The following is a 21,537-nucleotide window of genomic DNA, read 5'->3' as shown; positions in this document are numbered from 1 at the left end:
GCTGCAATTGCACATATTAGTAGAATCCAGAAAATCCACGTTCGTTAAATCTTAAAATGTCATGTCGTTCAGAACGGAGCCCAAGTAGGTTTGTGGGAGCTCAATACGTTGATACGCTAAGGATGGGTGTCCTAGATCTGAAATGTGTGCTGGCTTTCCGATTGCTTGTACTGGGACAGTGAGGTCCTCCTCGAGTGACCACTTGGACGTTTAGGAGGGCAACTAATTGCTAAAACAAGTTCAAACTGGAGTGATTTTTACATTTGGGTGGTCACTACCCTGTACTGGTGGCTGTCGGAAGAGGAAAATCGACAAGTTGAGATCCCCTGTTCTCGAGATCAATTGAAAAGAGTACATGAAGCAATGGGGAAAGTTGGACCGAGCGCTTCTCAGCTTTAAGGTGGGAGTGTGCCCAGATGACCCATCAAACGCCGGGCTCATTCGAATGGCGATGAGTGATGTTGACGATGCCACTGGCAAACCCTGGTGATGGCTTTGTGTCAAAGGAAACTGGCGACCTGAGGAAATCGATGAGGCTGAGCTCATTTCATCAGAGGTCGAGATCAAGGAGGTGGCAGCCGGATGTGTGTGTGTGTGTGTGTGTTTTGGCAAAGAGAAGTCGGGCTGATTAGTGGTCGCCATGATGTAGGGAGGGTAGGATGCCAGTGTGTTCCATGAGTGAAGATTCATAAATGTTTGGGAGAGTGGTAATGGTGAAGGGTGCTTGGGGGTATTTAATATGGAGTGGTGTGCACGCATCTGAGGCAACAGAGGGTCCAATGGTGTGCCAAATGGAAATGGCGGAGATTTATATACCTTTAAAATGTGCTGGGAGGAGCTGAAAGAGGAGACTTTTGAGAGACCACCATGAAAGGCCTAAGCCAGTCCTCCTATAGACTGGGCACTAAACAGAAAATGTGTGGAGAAGAAGAATCCATTCTCTGCTGTGTCATTATCAGGTGGTGGCTAATGCTTCAGACCTCAAACCCCTGAGGTTGTGGGCTCAAATCCCACTACTGTGCCCCTACTAAACAAGCCTGCCTGTGTTGCAATTTAGAGGGGACAAAAGAAATGGAACCAGATTATGTGAGTGGCCTTGGATAGAGGTGTCCAACAACTAATAATGCTCATTTTAAATGAGTCCATGACATGCTTGGTAGTAATCCAAGAACGAAAGGGACAACAAAGTGGGTGTTGAGCAGGAATGAGTGGGACTGAGTGATCCAATCTCAAACTGGTGTGCTGTAATTGAAGATTAGGAAGGTGGGGATAATCCCAGTATGGAACCGTCTGTCCAGATCAGAGGAGAAGGTAGCCAGGAGACGATGGTGAGCACAGGCCCATTAAGACACGTAGTGGATGATCCAAATTCCCACCGCCTGTGCTTTGAGGCCCTGATGAAATCCGGACTCGGGCCAATGCAGGGATCAGAAGGAAACTCGCCGGTCGATGTTTGGTTGTTTTGTGAAAGTACACACTGATGACGTTTGAATACACTTGACTCTCCACTTCAGAGCGATGGTATGGCAGATAATAATGAAAGGCGAGGCCTGTGATGACGCCGGAGTTAAGGAACTCCACAGCACACCCTGTAATTCTGCCCAGTTAAAGATTAATGCCAATTAAATGCCAAGTTTTATTTGTCTGTTTAATTAAATGTATTGTTGGCAACGGCCATTTCATCAAATAGGCGACCACAACAAAACAAATCCGAAAATGCAGGCCTGGCATAGCATTCGGGCACATTTAGCGATTTAAGACCCGTTACATCCATGTGACTTTCCGTCTGACTTAATTTACGCAATCTTAGCTAATCCGGGGGTTCAATTGTGTGGTATGACATCCTCCACAAACTTAGTCCCATCAACATAATAAAACTGGTTTAGTGTTTACCTTAAGCCATAGGGGGCTTGGAGTATGTGAGAGCTGACAAGCAATGAGCACTCATCCGAAGTACAGCGTATGTAGTGAACCCCCAAGGTAAGGGCCTCGCAATCGGAAGACGTCTCTGGTTGTTGCATACCACCACACAGTACACCAGAGGTCCTCGAGTTCGGTCCCGGTGGCCGTAGATTTTTAGCTCCACTTCAGTCTCTTTGTCAGAAGCCAGTCTGTGCTGACCACCGAACTTTCTTTTGAATCCTTTGGCTTCCATCCTGGACTTTCTTATGTTGTGAAATTTCCTTTTTATTTATTTCCCCACTCACCACTGTGAACATCCAAGTGACTTATGACACGGAGAAGATTAGTAAATCGCTTTATGATGACTGCACTGAGTTAAAGGGTGGGCCGTGGGCTCCTTGGCCATTTGCATATATATATACATACACACACAACAATGGACAGAATCACAAGATGGGAATCTCGAAAAGCAAGTTAACAAAAATGAAGCACAAAAATGTTGCTTGAGCAATTATGGACGTCTAAGAAGTTGGGTTGGAACAAAAACTTGCTGCCGCCCCAGAACTCCTCTTGTTGGGTTGGTACTAAAATGCTGACTTCACTATTGATACCAGTTTTGGCCTCCACCATTTTTATCAAAATGTTTTAGAAGCCAAAAAAATCTCTAAATCATCTTCGTCCACCACCTTCCTCGGTGGGCCACACTACACACCGATCATGGCAAAGCAGCGGTTTCCCTCGTGAATTCCTGATTTGCGTCAAAGAATTTAGTTTCCTCTGACGAAGTCTACGAAATTCGACGACCGCGAGTGTTGAGGGAGAAAAGTTGACGCTCACTTGCAGTATTGGATGTCCCAAATGCTGGTACCTTACCATTTTTATTTTTAAATTTGTGTTTTTCAGTACTGGTATACCATGCCAGCCTAGTCCTGGTAGTATTACTGGGTGTGAGAACCCTAGAGGAGCTGCCACTGTCCAGATTGAAGTTTTTGGGCTTGGGGAGCCTATCCTAGCTGCATAAGGGGTCCGCCCTAGACAGAGGTTCGAGCGGGTGCTGATACAGCACATTGCTGCACCCACTATATGACAAACTATCTCAGGATCCCAGATTAGAACCCGAGTGCAGCCACGTGATGGGTGACACCTCCACACCACACCAGTTCACGTGGAATGGAACAGTGGGAAGTTTTTGTTTTTTTTATGGAGGCTGTAGTGCCAGTTCTGCCAAAAGCCCCAGGTTGTCCCTGCAGGCTGGAGGGCCTACATGCAGGGCTGGATGCACATCATACCCAGGATGGAGCAATGTAGGTTTTAGGGCCTTGCTCAAGTAGTGGTGTCACTTTTGGCATTTATGGGATTCAACCGGCAACCTTCTGACTGCCAGTGCAAATCCCTAGCCTCAGAGGCACCACTCCACCTCTGCTCTGGACAGCACACAAGATTTTAGTTTAGGGTGACATCAGCAGTAGGTGCTGCAAGAGAAGGCGCTACCATCCAGCTCTGAACCAAACCGGTAGTAGTCAGGCCTCATAATCCTGTCCTGTTTGTTCTCCATCCCACTGTTACCACCTTCTGTAATTCTTTTGTTCAACTCTGCGTGTTTTCTTTAATTTGGTGCAGATGGCTTAATTGAGTCCTGCCCTAATTAACCACCTTATCGAGTTGCCCACTGTTATTAACCCTTAAACCGTCGGTTCCCAGTGAGATATCTATCTCTAGATAGATATAAAATGATTTTCATGGCATTCATAGTCGTCTGATTTGTGTGTGTGTGTGTGGTTACCTACCAGGTAACGCTTGTGGTTGGTCTGCAAGTTGGCAAATATCTGCCACGGTACCCTCTTCAGTTGCGAGAAGCAGATTATAGAATGTTAAATAGTTTTACTGCCAAATAATGCAAAGAGTACGCGACGCTGTTTCGCCCTAATTCTGGGCTCATCAGGCGTACACACTCGCTGCACCCCTCTCGAATCGAACCTCGTAACGTCAACGCCGGAGGTGAAGCCTCTTTATGTTAGCCACGGCGTGTGGTTCGTTTATTTGACAGAATGTAGATCGGGGTAATTACATTTATGGCATTTGTAGTCTGAATCACAATCTGATTGCATGGGTGGTTAGGGTTATATATAAAAAACTAAGTGACTTCTGATTAGCAAATCGTTTTATGACTACACAAGAATTTAGGCTTAATAATTGCATCCTGTCATTCTCCGTCCCACCTAATCCAATCCAGGGGTGCACAGGTGTATCTCTACAGCGCTCAGCGCAGGCTGAAAATGACCCACCAGTCCATCACGGGTGGGCTTTGACTCTGAATTTGGAATCGATGATTGATCTGACCTTCGTGTCTTTGGTGAGAAGGGAGGGAAACTGAAGTGGTGAGAGAGTGCAAGCTCCATTTTGGATGAGGTCCACTGTGATCCCAGAATGGGGGAAAAATCTGTGAAGCGCAATGCTGAACATTGCACTACCAAACGCCTCGCTTACAAATTTTGGTGTCTCTACTGTAAAACCCAGGTAAAGAAGCTTTTTGCAGGCATTTAATTAAAGCAAACCCTTAAGCCATACTGTAATTTACATGTTAGAACAATTTGAAAGCATTACAATTTAAGGGCTGGGATTGCACTTTAATATTACAAAGGCTTCCAGATCAAATGTCCCGCCATTGTGTTGCTTCTCCTCCTGCTCCTCCTCCAGTTGTGAGGTGATGTACTTATTTGCACCTGTCGCTGTGAACCGTCAATAAAATACTTCTATTGTTGAACAGCTCTTTGACAGATCAGGTTTCGGCACTGAGACTAAATCCTCTCCGACTCCGCCGTCCTCATGGCTGACTTGAGCCATCCTAGCTTGAAGTCTGAGCTCCTCAAACTCCGCCTGACTGGACTTTCCCCAAGATGGCCCTAGTAATTGGGTGGTAACGAACAGCCGACTCTGATTCATAATGGTTTTTTTTTTGGTCAGCTGACTGAAGTTGTAGTTCGGCAATGCTGGTCAGGATGCGGAGAGTATTAACTGGCCTGGGCACGACAATCTGGGCTGTGTTGATAAGTTAGGGATAGAGACATGGAGGTCTAACTACTTTTCCAATACAATAGAATTTATTTTGTGTAGCCTAAAATCACACAAGGAGTGCTGCGGTGGGCTTTAACACCCCCAGCCTTGACTCTCCACGACAAGAAAACTCCTGTAGAGGGAAAAATGGAAGAAACCTCAGGAAAGGCCATTCGAGAGAGACCCTTTCCAGGTGCAGTGGGTGTCAATACAATAAAATACACAGAACAGAACACAAGTCATCCTTAATGCAACATAATGGTACAATAAAATATTACACATACAGAGCAGAATTCCACAGTAGACGATATCCAATAATAGGATTCAGATTTGTTCAGAGTCCCAGAGACCTCGGCCATCAAGCTCACCTTCACCCCTCCGATTGGCCATTCCACAGTGGAGTCCATGCTGGGCCAGCCAATCCGATAAAAGTACCCTCTACCAGACGACCCTGCGATCCTCCATCAGTCCAAGGCAGTTTTGTGTACACCGCTGAGGCCTGGCCTTGAGTCGAGCCTTTCCAGTTTTCTCAGAACGAGGATACGAGGTGGCGTGACTGAAGCTGAGCCTGTGGCGTGTACATCGGTTCGAGAACGCGGCGCAGCTGGGAATGTTAGGGCAGATTTCACAAAGATGTTTTACACAGAGAATCGCAGGCACTTCTTAATTCATAACTAGCGACTAGGAGCCTGATCGAATCGGGCTACAAATTCTACGTTGTGAAATCCATACTTTCTCTGCAAAGAATGATTTGGTTTTTTAAGTCCTTGAAATGATTTTGTTATCATGGCACTGATTTGTGGTTAAAATAGACCTTTTTCGACCGCCGCAAAGGTACGGGCTGCTCGATTTCTTTCAACCCGTGCTGCATTTGCGGCTGCTCAAGCTTCTTTAGTCGATGTCTGTCAGCATTAGTAGCATTCTGTAGCGCATGTTCTTCATCTGTCCTTTGTGTCCGATTTGCACGATTTCTTTCAGCGTTAGTAGCATGTGTACGCTGCTCATCCGCTCGTGGTCGCATTAGCAAGTCTGCATTCGCGTCAGTCAGGTGACTTTGATTCCTACGCATCCTTCCCATGGCTGCTCGAGGTATAGTATCAAATTATATACAAGGATTACCATTAATTAATTACCAAATGGTGTCACTGGACCCTCCCGGAGCCTTCAAAACTCGACTTGATGTTCTTTTTGGAGAAATTGAGGATAGGATTAGTGAGCTTCGTTGGGCTGGGTGGCCTGTTCTCTGCAACATTTTTTTTAATGTTCTGAATTATAGAATACAATAATATGCTGCTTAGCAATGGGTTGAGCACACTCTAAAGAAGAGGCATATAAAAGTAAACCTCTTTTCCAAACCAGGTGACTAAGCGTTTGCGTCACTAATTGGAGATACAAATTCACTCGCCGTTTGCTGTCTGCTCTCCATTTCTGGGCCTGATTGTTTGCCCACCACCTCCCCAAATATTTGCCGTCCTCTCCCTATCCAGCTGTTCTATCCCCCACATACGGCCACTTCCAGTGTTTTTGTCCTGTTTGCTCTTCTGGAGACCAAGCTGAACCCAAATAGCACCTTTTGCTCCCCACTGATAAGCTTTGTGTTTGTTTTTTTTTTTGAGATTTCCTGCCTGACTTGTAACCAGCATGAAATGAAAGCATTTGTGTTGTGGTCCTGTTTGCAGTGGAGCTCAGAAAGGGGAGCAGGTCACCTAGGACCACCTGTACTTCAGAACGGGTCATCCACCCAGAGCTAGGCACATTTCGGGTCCAGCCATTAGTTGAGTAGGCGGCCATCTTGGAAGAGGGGGAAAGCTTGGGTTGCTGCTGGACGAATTGTTGGTTGAGGCCAGCAGGGCGATTAACCATGTGGTCGGTATGTGGATCCCAAAGCCCCAGTGACGCTGCGCTGTAAATATGGTGCAGTTTTCAGACTCTCTGTGGTCTCTCTGGTCATCCTTTGTAAAGAACAGGGTGTACTCTGATGTCCTGGCTAAACTGCCCACCATGGCCTAGTCATTCTGGCCCCTAATCAATCCATTTCTAACTGGCTAACCATCTCCTTCACCACCTAACAGCTAACGTGTGGTGAGTGGACTGGCACAAAATGCCCGCCGTCGCATCGTCCAGGTGGATGCTGCTGGTTGAAGTTGCTCCCCACTTGCTATGTAAAGCTTTTTGATAAGTGAGGAAAGTGCTACACAAATGTAAAAATGATTATTAACAACCACAAGCAAGACTTGAACTCCACCGCTGGTCTGCAACAGGAGAGTAGCCTAGCCCTAAAATCAAGAGGCAGGCTTTTGGCCTTCACAGTCTTGGGTCTCGCACAGGATTTGCTCTTGACTGCAGTCCTTTTTCTTCTTTTCTCTTGTTTCTTGTGTAATTTTGTAATATACTTGTGTATAAATATTCTTTAGCATTTGCGATTATGAAAGGAGATTACTTGTCTCGTCGTGTACGCAATACCCTGTAAAACTGCGGAAATCGACTTCTCCCACTCCCACTCTGAATTAACACTCAGTATGGTGGAGTCCTTTAAATTTTTGGGCACAACTTTATAGACCCCAACTGATTTTTAGTCATACAGTCAATTTTTATCGGGTTTCAGAGACTGAATTGGCATCAACAGAAGTAATGCCAATTGGGCACCAGCATTCAGAGTAACAGAGTTCTTTGAACGGGCAGAATTCGTGCTCACACAAATGGCGTGACCCCCACAAAGGAGTAAAGTGCAGTTGAGGACCCCTCTCCTGATATCGTATGGTTAGGCAAACGTGATTTTTGTTCTTGTGTAGACTGTACACCATGCCAGTGCCAAAAGATTGTTTTATAAGCTTAAAAGAGTCTTAACTCACCGTAGCCAGCAGACATTCCGTGATTTGTCTTTTTCTTAACACCACAGTAAGACCTCCTCTTCCATTGTAAGGACAGTTGGGCCACAGATGATGAACAGACAGTAGGCGCTTGGACTATATGGGTGGTGTGTTCTTCAAATTGCGTATCTGAATGTGCTGGCGCATCCCAAATGCACAGAGTATGTGATGAAGCAGTGAGGAGTAAGGAACGCAGGGCTCTGGACCTCGCAAACAGAAGATGTCTTGTGGTGTTACGCATCACCACACGATAAAACCAGAGGTTGACAAGTTCAGTCCCAGAAGGCAGTGGTGGCTGCTGATTTTAGCTCCACTTCAGTCTCTTTGTCAGAAGCCAATCTTTTGAGAACTGAGCTCCTCTTCGTTAACTCTGTGGTTTTCATCCTGCCACATCAGGACCTTCCTATATTGTAGCTTTGTTTCCTTCTGATAACAATTAGTGACTTGTGGTGGGTAGAAGATTCATAAAAACGTTTGTGATGACTACACTCGGGTGTGAATGGGACGGAACTGATGAAGTAAAGCGTGCAAGTAAAACGAGAATCCGGCTGTTGAACATCAAAAGATAGGAATCTTAACAAGCAGGTGAACAAAAATGTTGCCTGAGCAACAATTTTTAATGTCTAAATAAGAAATTGGTTTGGAACAAATACCTGCAGCCCTCCAGGACTGAACTTGAAGATTGAAGTAATGCCACTCGGCGCCAGCATTTGAGAGTGACAGAGTTCTTGAAACGGGCAGAATTGGGTGCCCACACAAATGGCGTGACCTACCCAAGAGAGGAGGCAAGTGCAGTTGAGGGCACCCTCCTAATTTCATACGGTTAGGCAAGCCTGACTTGTTCTTGGGCAGACTGTACACCACGGCAGCGTCAAAAGATTGTTTTATAAGCTTAAACCGAGTCTTCTGTCACCGTAGTCAGCAGGCATTCCTGCTTTGTCTGTCTGTCTTTTCTTTACACCATAGTATGACCACCTCTTCCATTGTAAAGGCAGTTGGCCCACAGATAATGAACACACAGTCGGGCTTGACCTTGGCGTGCGTTCTTCACATGACGCATCTGAACGTGCTGGCGCATCCCAGACAGGTTTTGTAAAAGAAGTAACCATTGGCCGATTTCCAAACTTCTGTTCCTAAGATACAGGATTTTTTTTTTTTTAAAACCCTCCTAAACCAAACAACTTGAGTTTTGTTTTAAAATGAAAATATTTTTTAAAATCTGGTGTCTGGGTGAAGCATAGGGCCGAGTCCACGCTTGTCAAAGTCACAAATGACCGGTTGCTGGCCGTAGATTGTAAAGACTGTGCAGTATTTTTATTTATTTTTTTTTATTTTTATTACTATTTAATTTAATTTTTTTTTTTTTTTTGGAATCCGTATACTGCTGCTGGATTATGTGAATTTCCCTTGGGATTAATAAAGTATCTATCTATCAGTATTAACGTTGTCAGGCCTCGCACTGCTTTTGACACGGCAGATTCTTCAAAGTACCTGGAAAACTGGGCCGGCATCTCGGCTCTGCACTCGTACGGTTCAGTGGGTTTCCCCACCCCCAAATTTCTTTTAATGGATCCTCATCTGACCCTCTCACCCACCCTCTTGTATGGTGTACCACCAGGATGACTGCTTAGCTGTATTCTGTCTTCATTGTTCAGGTTATCCTGAAGCAACATTATATAAAAATCAAGGGGGGGTCCTGTCACTGTCACTACTTGTTTGGCTGATGATACACAGTTGTACCTCCCTTTTGAGATCCGGCAGCCCAGATGCACCCGTTTGACTGCCCTGTCGACATTAAGCAATGGACGGCTAGTCTTTTTAAAATGAATGAGACCAAGATGGACATTTTTGGATCTCCAAATGTTGTTGTTAACATAATCTGCGCTCTAGGGTCACTGTCCGGTTATGTTAAACCCTATGCAAAAAAAAAAAAATCTGGGCATCTTATTTGACCCAAACCTTAAATCTGATAAGCAAACAAATGCTGTACTTCTCATTGGAAAGTTTTGGAAAGCACATTTTGAGAATTTTGAATGTAGTGAGAAGTCGAGCAAAATGACCCCTTTGTTGGCCAACTAAAAAGATTGCAATATGCAAGCTTCGAGGGACTCGGGCCATCTTACCTGAAGAAGGAAACCTGAGTTGCCTTGAAAGCTGGCATATTGTAATCTTTTAGTTAGCCAATTAAAGGGTCATTTTGTTCAACTTCTCGCTACATTCATAATGGCTAACACACTACAACACCCTAATACTGGAGAATTTTGAGAAATTAAATCATTGCTTTTATTTCTTCTTGTCTGGATTGTGCCAGACTGTATTTTTGGGGTTCGTTCAATTTTACTCTCTCTCTGCTTCAGCTTCTGCTAACACAAACCAAAGAAATCATGGCCTATTACCCCAATCCTAGCCTCTTTAGGTCGGTTACCTGTCAGATTTAGACTCCATTTTACTGTCTGCTGTTTATTAAGTTTTGTTAGCTCTAGCTCACCTCATGGACTTCTTCTTACACTCCTACTGTCTTTGTAGAGCTCTGAGGTCCGCGATTTAAGCTGCTGGTTTCTGTCCCAAACACTCATTTTGAGGGGTAAAGGGGACCGTGCTTCCTCCATGGCTGGGACCAAATTGTGCAGCATGTTCACCGCTTAACACTTTAAATCCAGGCTAAAACTCATTTTGCATCTCGAGAATTTTTAGGTGTTTTAGAGGGTGTTTATACTGTATTACCCATGTTGTACATTTTTAATTTTATTTGTTCATTGTAATGCTGAAAACCACTTTAGTCAACCATGGGCTGCTTTCAAACTCGGCTATGTCAATTAAACTAAACTGGATGGCGCCAGAAAATTAAAGTTACAATGCCTTCTTTATACGGTATAAGTCGGTCTTGAAACCCTAAAAATCGGACCCTGACTTATACGACCATTCAAAACGACTCTTAAATGTATTTATTTTATTTATTATTTTTTTTTTTTTACATCTTCCTGCCGCTCCAATCTCGCATCAGTTTCTCGGACACATCGAATTTTGTTGCAGCAGCGCAGTTACCAATTTCTTTCGCTACTTCAACAAGTTTTAATTTAAAACCAGCTTCATATTTTCTTCTGATCGAACGCTCCATCATAGATAAGGGATTCTCTTACGATAAAGGTGTATGAGGGTGTTTGATACGAAAAGCAAAGTGGTGCAAACGCCGCCGAATAGTTGGGGTATTTCTGTGTGGTCACGTAGGCATAGAAACGAAGGCCGTGTGCTCCGTGGTTACTCTCGGGAGTTTTCCACATTCGACTTATCGACTGACATGATTTTACCGTATAATTTCCGCTATTTTATGAAGTCCCGACTTTAGAACTTTAAACACGAGTATATACGGTAAATAAAGTTTACAATAACAAAAGGCCAATCTAATGTAACTTAACAAGTGGAATTATTATTTTTAATAAGTTTTACATGACCACATATTTCCACCCCAAGGGGCTCTGCTTCTTTAGATCAAGAGGAACCTGAAGCGTTGAGCCGTCATTTGAGAAAGGGTGAGCCGTTTAACTGCTGGTGCGCTCTGTTAACGGACAATCGGATAAGCTGAGCAAACTGAAGAGAAACGAGAAGCAGCAACGAGCCGAGCTGAGGAGTAGTTCCACTTGGGACGGATCTCGTTCCGCCGTTCTAGGAGACGGCAGTTCGTCCTAAGGATCGTCTCCTCTCCGTGTTGGACTGCATAGTCTGCTTTTGATTGGGCACACTGCTACTGAACCTGTGTGCACTGGGGCGCGTTGATCTCCCAGTCCACCTTTGGTATCGATGTATGGGCATTGGGATGTGTGCGCGTGAATGAGGGTTTTTAATCCTCTCTGCTTTTTCTCTTGCAGGTTTCGGAGGAGTCGTCCAGGGGCAAATGGGTATGTCTGGCTCTTTTGTGATTCTTTTTTTTTTTTTTTTTTTTGCAGTCGGCTATGAGCTTTTATAAATTGTAACTTTATTTTCTTCGTTTTGCAGCATGTGGCACGCCCATTTTTGGAAGCGAATAGTAGGTGGACAGAACTCCATGATTGGCCATTGGCCATGGCAGGTGGATCTGCAGCATGGTGGTCAACACGTCTGTGGAGGGTCTTTGATAGCGCCAAGCTGGGTGCTAACAGCAGCGCACTGCTTTCCAACGTGAGTACCGCTTACCACACAAAGGGGTTGGGGGTTGTATTGGGATTAGTGGATGAGGGCATACGAGGAAATGAAATGGCGATCTGGCATCGCATGTGAACCCGGGCCTCCAAGTCAGAAGCTGGCAGCTCATACTGCTGAGCCAACTGGAATTTCCAACCCTTCTTCCCTGAATGACATTCCCGCCGCCCCACAACCCCCAGGGTCCAAATGTCACTGATGAGGACGCCTTCTGTTTTGCACCGTCCCGTGAAGCTAGAGCCCCCGAGTTGGCTGCAAAGAATACAGAGAGGCCATTTACTTGAAAGACTGAAGAGTGCGTTTTACTCCTCGTAACTAAGACCCAATTTTCACCAAAGAAGATCATTCAAACCCCAAAAACCCGAGTTATTCCCTCCCATACACGCTTGTGTTCTCGTGGGGTGAACGGGCTCGCCAGATTCACTATTCCCTGGCTAACTCCCACCCTCATTTTAAACCGAAGGCACGTGTGCTCTTGTGAGTTGGCTACATCATTGTTGTTTCTAGAAAATCTTTATTCGCTGTGGAAAATGCGCACAGTTATCTTAGTTTGGAGTGTGTTACAACATTTCTAGCTGCGCTTATGAAATTTTCTACGTGCTGGGGACACCGTGTAATGACGCCATTTTGTTTTATCCTGGGCATCGCCATCGAGTAGGTCCTGTTGGTAGGACTCTGTTTCCTAGTTGCTGCAGGAGTGACTTTGTGTACCAATGTGACTGGTGTGTTTTGTCATGAGGACCGCACTTCACCTTTAAAGATTCTAACCCTTATCTGTTAATCTTAGTCCGGGGCCGCCGTTCACAGAAGGATCCAGCCAGGGTTGACCACGCGTGTCAATTATCAAGTTGACAGTACAGTAAACTGAGTGTACAGAAGGGGAGCAGATATGACAAGTTACTCGCTTGTTCAAGTCCTGAGCACATACATGTCCTTTAACTCCTGAACGTGCCTACAGGTGAAGCAGAGTTGCTCCATGTGGGTTGGAGTTTACCTCCATCACAACCCGGATGGACAGCAGCACTTGTCGTGAAGGCTGCACACCCAGTATGCCTAGTTCACAAGTAGACGGTTGTCTCATGTTTTAAGCAGTCTTTGCCTGGCGGACCCCCAGCTTCAATCCCTGGGGTGGAACAAAGAGATGGCAGGCTTGCCTTGATAGGTGTTTTTCACAATTCCTTGCAGGGTGTGTGGTTTGTGCCATTGTGGTGTCCATTTGAAGTAGGGGCCTGCACCCTTCTCATGGTGGTCCTCGATCCCTTGACCAGTCCGGTCCTGGCCCTACCATTCTTCTCACATCTTACAATGGAGGACGTACTGCCGCTTTTACACCTTCGCCCACGCCAACCTCTAGGCTGCTCTCTTTAGTGGTTCTGGTAGGCCAGCATCTCATACGATTGTGCGGTGCTCCCAAGGTTCCTGCTGAGGCTTCATTGAAGTTTTCATTCCAGCCAGTTTCACAAATAAGTGAATGAACTCGTCTGCCTGCCTTCCTTTTTTTTTTTTTCTTCTTCTTCTCCTATTTTGTGTTTGTTCAGAAATATGTGTAAGTATATATGGATGCAGAATTCTAAAATTTGCATTTTTTTTGGTCCCGTCTTAAATGTGAAACATTTTATTTATATATATATATATATAATATATATATAATATTTTTAATTGCATCTCACTATGCAGTTCACACCCTTCATTACATCTAAACCCTAATGATTAGTGACAAACCGCCACAAATGACACGGAATTGAATGGGAAGCCGCTCCTTCCAGATAAAATTTGCCTGTGATGTAATTTTAATAAGGAGAAGCTTAAAGGAGCAGAGCATAAAAGAGCAACAATTCAAAAAGCAAGAGAAAGAACGAGAAGTTCTGCCGCACAGCCATGCCTGCTACGTTCCCTAACAATTTCTGAATGGAGACACAAAAGGCAAAGAAATATGGTTTTTGTACAAAAGGCACTTTTAAAATTTTGTACCTTTTACTGTTCTAATTTACATACACATTCATTTCTTTAGCAGTGCTGCAGTGGATATCTACACACCCCTGCCAAATTCACAGATTTTGTGTAATAAAAAAGGAAAATTCTGTTGGAATTTATTTCATCCATCCATGATCCAACCCACTATATCCTAACTATAGGGTCACAGGGGTCTGCTGGAGCCAATCCCAACCAGCACAGGCGCAAGGCAGGAAACGAACCCTGAGCAGGGCGCCAGCCCACCGCAGGGAATTTATTCCCTTTTTTTCTAAACTGCAACCTATACAAAGAAGGTGAAAACAAAGGGGGATCCTTACAAACACCCAGTTGCATTAGTGTGCAGACCCCTAAACTCATACTTAGTTGAAGCTCCTTTCGATTTTTCTTACAGCACTCTGCCTTTTTGGGGTGAGAGTCTTATCAGTTTGGCACATCTGGACTTTTTTTTTTTTTTTTTGCCAATTCCTTCTTACTGATCTGTCAAATTACGAGGGCACCCCAAGTGTACAGCTGTCTTCAGGTCACCCCACAAGTCAGGGTGGACTTTGGCTGGGCCATTCCAGAACATGAATCCTCCTTTTGATGGAGCCTTTGTTTTGTTGTAGTTTTTTTTTTTTGATGTGTTCTTTGGGTCGTTGGCATACCGAAAAGTGAAGTTCCTCCATCTTTAGCTTCCTAGCAGATGCTTGAAGGTTTTGTCCCAAAATGGATGGAATCATGAGGAGCTGCATGTATCAATCAATCAATCCTGACTAAAGCTCCAGTTGCTGTGGAACAAAAGCAGCCCCAAAGCCTGATGCCACCTCCACTGCCAGATTTCACTGTGAACCCGGGCCTCCGAGTCAGTAGCTGGCAGCTCATACTGCTGAGCCACTTCCACTGCCATGTTTCACTGTGGTTCTCCTGGAGTTCTTTTGATGTGCTGTTACTTTTGTGCCAACATACCTTTTGGAATTACGGCCAAATAGTTCACCCTTGGTATCATCATTGTTCCACGTGGTTGTAGGACACTGGGTATACCTTTTTGGAAAGTTTTAGCCTGGCTTGATGTTCTCCTTTCATCTTGCTCCCTATCCCACAATCCAGACATATGAAGAATACGACTTGATTGTTGTCACATGTAGGGAACAACCTAATGTTGCCACAGGCCTCTTGGTGGCCTCCTGACCAGTATTCTTCTTGTCTTCTCATCAGTCTTGAAGGGACATCCTGATCTTGGTAGAGTCACTATGGAGCCATGCTGTTCCACTTGTTCTCCATGGGATGTTTTGGATATTTTTTTTTTTATATTGGTTATGATTGATTACCTTTCAGCAATGAGATCCCGCTCGTGCTTTAGAAGCTCTTTGCAGACCACGGCTTTTGGGGTGTGTGTCACAACCAAGAGGATATCGGAATAAAGGAAGAGGTCAACTTCATCTTGAGCTCCGTCAGAGCCCCTTGAATTGATGTCCGTGTCTACGGAGACGACTTATTGGGATTGGCTGATTCTGAACACAGCCACATCCGGGATTATTATAGGGGTCTGCACACTTATGGCACCAGCTTTGTGTAGGAATTTATTTTTCTTTCCTTTTTCACTAAACAGTTTCTGGTTGTTTTGTTTTTTTTTTTTTTTTTTTTCTTTCCCCTTTGTATAGTTTGCAGTAGAAGTGGACTAAGTTTTGACAGGATTTCTCTTGATTACATTTTTAAATACACAAAATTTGCAGTTTTGGCAGAGGGTATGGACTTTTTATATCTAATATAGAATTGTTCCTTCTGATGGACCCTTCAAAATGATAATGCAGGTCATGGGGTCTTCAATAATGGATATGTATGCTTTATTATTTAAAATCCAATCCGATGAAAACAGATCTTATTTGGGTGTTCCTGACACTTTTTTATTTTATTCCAACACCTATGGAAATAAGACTAACCTGCAAAGTTCAAATTTTTTTTTTTTCCCCGAAAACGTTCCTGAATTTTGCAACACGTGTGGATAACCTACCTAAGTTTATGGGTGTAAAAATTCTGAAAGAGAAATTCCTGAGCTTCTATTTTGCACATCGATATTAAGTGAAGGATGATGAAGCTATGGGGAAGTCAAAGTAGCAGAAGATGGGCATAAATGAGGGAGAGTTGAAAGGGTTGGGTGCTGAAATGTTACACGACTGACAGAGGTGGGTAACAGTTGAGGGACGTTCCTATGGCTTCCTTCTGTTGTCCAATTCCCAATGGTGGGTCTACTTTGTCTGCCCTTACAGTGGTCATTCCTATTCAAGTTATGATGTCTACTTGGGAAGGCACGAGCTTAATGGAGACAACACACATGAAGTTCACAGACTAATAGGCAACGCCATCATCTATCCGGGTTACCAGTCTGAAATGCATGGCCTGGATGTGGCACTGGTGCAGCTCAACACCCTGTAACGCATTTACGACTACATCTTGCCAATCTGCCTGCCGCCGCCCAGTGTTTTCTTCCCTGAAGGCCTCGATTGTTGGGTCACAGGCTGGGGTGACACCTCTGAGAATGGTAAGCCTGCATTGCAGCAGTGGCAGCCATGTCTTAGTGTGCCCACAGGTGTCGCTTTTTGTTTACACGCTTGTGTTCTCTCTGTCCTTCAAGGGGCTCTTGCCAACACACTGCAGGATGTCATGGTGCCTCTTATCAGCACATCCACATGTTCAAGCATGTACCAGCAGGCAGCGCCACCATCTCCGTTCCACAGGATACGTTCTGTGCCGGGTATCAAAGCGGGCAGAAAGACGCGTGTCAGGTGAGTCCTCGGTGCCTGACCAGCAACTCTGGTCAGTCTTTATTTTATGCAGCATCTTGCATGAAAATACAGGTAAGGCTTAGAAATACATTGCTGGGCCAAAAATAAGTCGCTTGAATTTTAAATAAGCAAATACTTAAGAGCCAATGATCGCTCATTCTTGCAATGACTGATATGTTTGAGCTGGCAGGAAGTCCAGCTCCACGCTTTGACGTGATGGGGATTTGATTAGAAAAACTTTAATTCTCTCCCTCGTTTTCAATTCTCTCTTTAATTACATATTTTGGTTATTAAAGCCCGTTCTGCTGACCTGGCTCTCTCTCACGGGCGGCATTTTTTTTGTTTCAAACCAGTTTTGTTAAAACTTGATTGGCATGTATGGAATGTTTGTGTGTGGTTTATATATAATCATGAGACGAGAGAGACACTTTCATGTTACGCGAGATGAGACTTTGTGCCAAGAGATTTAACCAAGCCCTGGAGCTAGAAATTAAAAGACAGTGTAGATGACAAAGAAGAACATCGTAAAGAATTCAAATACGTTGGTGTGGTACACATAATCATAAGATAATGGAAGTACGAAAATTCAGAACTCTCAAAAAAGGATAGGAAAGTGGCTGGTGCGTAGTGCAGGCCAGGGAGTTGGCGAGTGAAACGTGCAGGGGCAAAGCTCCCCTGTGTGTGTAAAACCAATTTTGCTAAAGGAAGCCACACTGAGTGTTCCTTGGTATCGTCGTCCACTCACACGGGCCCCTTGTGACTTGCAATAAAACGCCGAACTGCACGACTGCCCCCACCTTGGTAACGCTCAAGATTACGTCCAAAAATCACCATACAATTCATGTCCTGTGATGGGGCTTAAGGTGTATAATCCAAAGTGGGCAGCTTAGAACCTTGTAAAGATTACAGGATCATTTTGTTTCACTTTACAGGAGTGCAGAATTATTGGGCAAGTTGTATTTTTGAGGATTAATTTTAATATGGAACAAACACAGTGCTATCAGTCAATCCAAAATGTTAATAAACCTGAAACCTGAATGTTTCACAACGGAAATGTGAGTGTGAACATCATCAGGGGAATACATATGTGCGCACAATTATTAGGCAACTATTAGTGTGCAGATTTATTATGCAACTAAAGGAAAATGAAAATTTTCCCATCTCACTTGTTTATTTTCATCTGTTATAGTGAGAATAATAAACAAACACCTCAAAATTTACAAATAAACATCTCTGACATTTCAAAAAATCAATCAATCAATCAATGACCAATATAGCCACCCTTCTTTCCAATAACAGTCATAAGCCTTTCCATTCATGGAGTCTGTCAGTTTCTTGATCTGTTGACGATCAGCTTTTGTGGAGCAGTGACTACAGCCTCCCAGACACTCTTCAGAGAGGTGTATTGTTTTTCTCCCCGTAAATCTAGCGTTTAAGAAGTGCCCACAAGTTCTCGATAGGGTTTAGGTCAGATGAGGAAGGGGCCATGTCATTATTCCTTCATCTTTAAGGCCTTTACTGGCTGGCCACGCAGTGGAGAACTTGATGCAAGTGATGGAGCATAAAAATCATGGTCTTTTCCTGTATCACTGTTTGAAGAAAGTGTCTTCAAAAACTGGCAGTAGGTTTGGGAGTTGATTTTGAGTTCATCTTCAATGCAAAAGGTCCAACTAGCTCATCTTTAAAAATACCAGCTCATACCAGTACCCCACCTCCACGTTGGAGTGGAGCTCTGTGCCCATTACTGATCCACAGGTCCATCCATCTGGTCCATCAAGAGTCACTCTCATCTCATCGGTCCATAAAACCTTTGAAAAAATCTGTCTTCAGATATTTCTTGGCCCAGTTTTGACGTTTCAACTTATGTTTCTTGTTCAGTGGTGGTTGGGTTTCAGCCCTCCTTACCTTGGCCATGTCTTTGAGCACTGAACACCTTGTACTTCTGGGCACTCCAGGTAGGTTGCAGCTCTGGAATATGAAAGTACTGGAGGATAATGGGTTCCTGGTAGCTTCACGCTTGATTCTTCTCAAATCTTTGGCAGCTAATTTGCTCTTTTGTTCTCAACACGTTTCTTGCGACCCTGTTGACTATTTGCAACAAAATGTTTGATGGTTCTGTGATCACACACCAATATCTTAGCAATTCCAAAAGTGCTGCATCCCTCTGAAAGACTTTTACAATTTTTGACTTTTCAGAGTCAGTTAAATCTCTTTTTGGCCCATTTTGCCTGAGGAAAACTAGCTGCCTAATAATTCTGCACACCTTGATATAGGGTGTTGATCTCCTTAGGCCACACCCTCCCTCATTACACAAATACACATCACCTGACGTGCTTAAATCCAATAAGCATTCAAGTTAATACAGCTTGGAGTTGGAATATACGCATTAAAAATGATGATATGGTCAAAATACTCACTTGCCTAATAATTGTGCACACAGTGTATAACTGAAGCAGTGCATAGGAGGGATTGATATTAATGTCAAGGTATGTTTGTATATAGATTTTGGAAATTCTGCAGGTCTAAGCAGTAACCCCTTCACTCTGTTAACATCTGAGGTGGTGCCTAGGTGGCCAGCTTGATGACAGGCTGGACTGGTCTGTGGACACCGATGTCCTCTACAGGAAGATCCGATCACTCAACATACAGTACGTATCTAGTGAAATGCCGTATGTTCTATTAGGCGGTCGTTGCCAGTCTCCTCCGAGTTTTGTGGAGGCAGCAGGACAAGCTGGTGAAGGCGGCTGCCTTGGTGCTGGGCAGGGCTGTGGACTCTCTGGGAACTGTGGTGGAAAGAGGTATGGAAAAGAAGGTGCAGGCCATCCTTGAGAATAGCAGCCGCCTCTTTGCAACATTTTGTGGTGGGTCAGTGAGGTAAACGCAGCAGTCTTCTCTCACTGCGCTTTAGAACAGGGTGTCAAACTCTGGTCCTGGAGGGCCGCAGTGGCTGCAGGTTTTCATTCTAACCATCTTCTTAATTAGTGACCAGTTTTTGATGCCAATTCACTTCTTTATCCTCCGCTTTAATTAGCTTCACTCCGCCCCTTAGTTGTTTTTTCCTTAAATAGCAGCCGGACATCAATGAGACATAAAACAAGCAGGACATGAGCAGCTCACTTGTACCCATCAAACAAAATCTGAAAATAAAGATGAAGGTCTCAGTAAGGTTGATCACTGGGTTACAAAAACATTTTAGGAGTTCTTAGAAAAAATAGAATATCAACAGTTTTGGAAAATGTCTGCTGTGGCAAAAGAGAGCAGCAACAAGCCATGGAATTGAATAACGGGTTTCATTAACAGCAAGAATCGGCTTCTCATTAAGGAACTTGTTGGAGTTTGAAGCCCCAATTTAGCTGCTCATCTGTTGGCTCGTTTCAGGTCTCATTTCTGTTTGGCTGTCATTTAATGAAGAAAAGAATCAATTCACAAGACTTAATCCTTCTAACAGGGCTATTAGAATAGTGGGAAAGAAGTGAATTAGCAGTGAAAACTGGACACCGATTAGGAAAAGGGTTAGAAAGAAAACACCTGGAGTTTGACACCCGTGCTTTAGAAGATCATTTGTTCCTGCTGCCATAAGATTTTATAACGCCATTTGTCAATAGAAGTAATTCAGGGCCAGGTCACCACTGTAACAATTGATCCATTTGTATTTTTTTTTTTTTTTTTCTCCTCACTTTTATACTTTTCAAAAATTGACATTTGTGTTTGACTTTCCCGAGGGAATGAATAAAGTGTCCATCTGTCATACAGAGCTCCTCATATCTGTCTCATCCTGCCAACTACGCTATATCTGTCATATAGCACTTTGCCTGCCTGCCTGGCATACGGGCCTTTTGTATGTATGCTCTCTGTTATATAATTGTGGATGCGGAATAGTGTTAATGGTTATATCCCAAACAGCATAGACACTAACAGTTAATCATAAGTGGACAATACTCTATTCATTTTTTTTTTTTTTTTTAATTATATATTTAAACATTAGGGTGACTCCGGTGGACCCCTCGTTTGCCAGATGATGAATGGAACGTGGGTTCAAGCTGGCATTGTGAGTTTCGGGAAGGCTGTGCCCGTCTAAACCTGCCTGGTATCTACGTGCAGGTGACACAGTACAGCTCCTGGATTCAAAATAATGTGCCCGACCTACAGCTGTACAGCAAGGCAGCCCAGAGGGTGACCAACTGGATGGCAGTGCTGCTCAACCTTACCCTGACTGCCATTTTGGTGAACCTGCTCAGATAGTCCAGATGAGTGGCTCCACATTGGTGGTTTCCCAGCAGAGTGTCAACACCTAGAGGACAACTCCTAAGTGGACAATTTAGAAGTCCTATCGTATTTAAGTTGTAACGTCTTCCAATCCACTCCAAATCACTGCTTTTACATTATACTATTTCTAAAGGAGCTGGAAGTACAAATTGAGCCCAGCAATTTAATTTTGGCGTCTGATGATGATCTGTTTGGGCTTTGTTATAGCTGCTGCAAACACAAAGAAATTATCAGCCTTTGCACTTCCAGCACTTTCCACTAGAGGGGGTAGTACAGCCAAACCTGGAATGTACTTGGAAGTTACTCCCCTCTGCCTAAAGTGGAGAGAACCAGTTAAACGCTCCTTGTGACTTCTTCTACCTCTGCTAAATTGCGAATTATAAGTAAGATGTGGGCAGTTTTAAACTTCCAAACTTTAAACAATGAAGGTATTTTTAAATAAGGATTTGATTCTTTTATAAATGAGCGTTTTTATGAATTAATGTGAAAATATTTTATTCCAAGTTGTAGAGAATCAATTGTTTATGGTTTTC

The 21,537-nt window shown here is 43.9% G+C and overlaps 1 protein-coding gene across 1 annotated transcript; it reads left to right on the top strand.

The window, feature by feature from the left end:
• The first annotated feature begins 355 nt into the window (after positions 1 to 355).
• LOC120526949 (serine protease 27-like) lies at positions 356 to 21,512 on the top strand. Its single transcript, XM_039750049.1, is given in 7 exon segments — positions 356 to 486; positions 11,693 to 11,722; positions 11,820 to 11,984; positions 16,394 to 16,494; positions 16,588 to 16,739; positions 20,724 to 20,796; positions 20,799 to 21,512. Coding segments are annotated over 7 exon segments (834 nt in total). The 3' UTR covers positions 20,981 to 21,512.
• The last annotated feature ends 25 nt before the right edge of the window (positions 21,513 to 21,537 follow it).

The sequence above is a fragment of the Polypterus senegalus genome, chromosome 3 (genome assembly GCF_016835505.1).
Source record: "Polypterus senegalus isolate Bchr_013 chromosome 3, ASM1683550v1, whole genome shotgun sequence".
Taxonomy (NCBI): domain Eukaryota; kingdom Metazoa; phylum Chordata; class Cladistia; order Polypteriformes; family Polypteridae; genus Polypterus; species Polypterus senegalus.
This window is presented reverse-complemented; position numbering and strand designations above follow the sequence as displayed.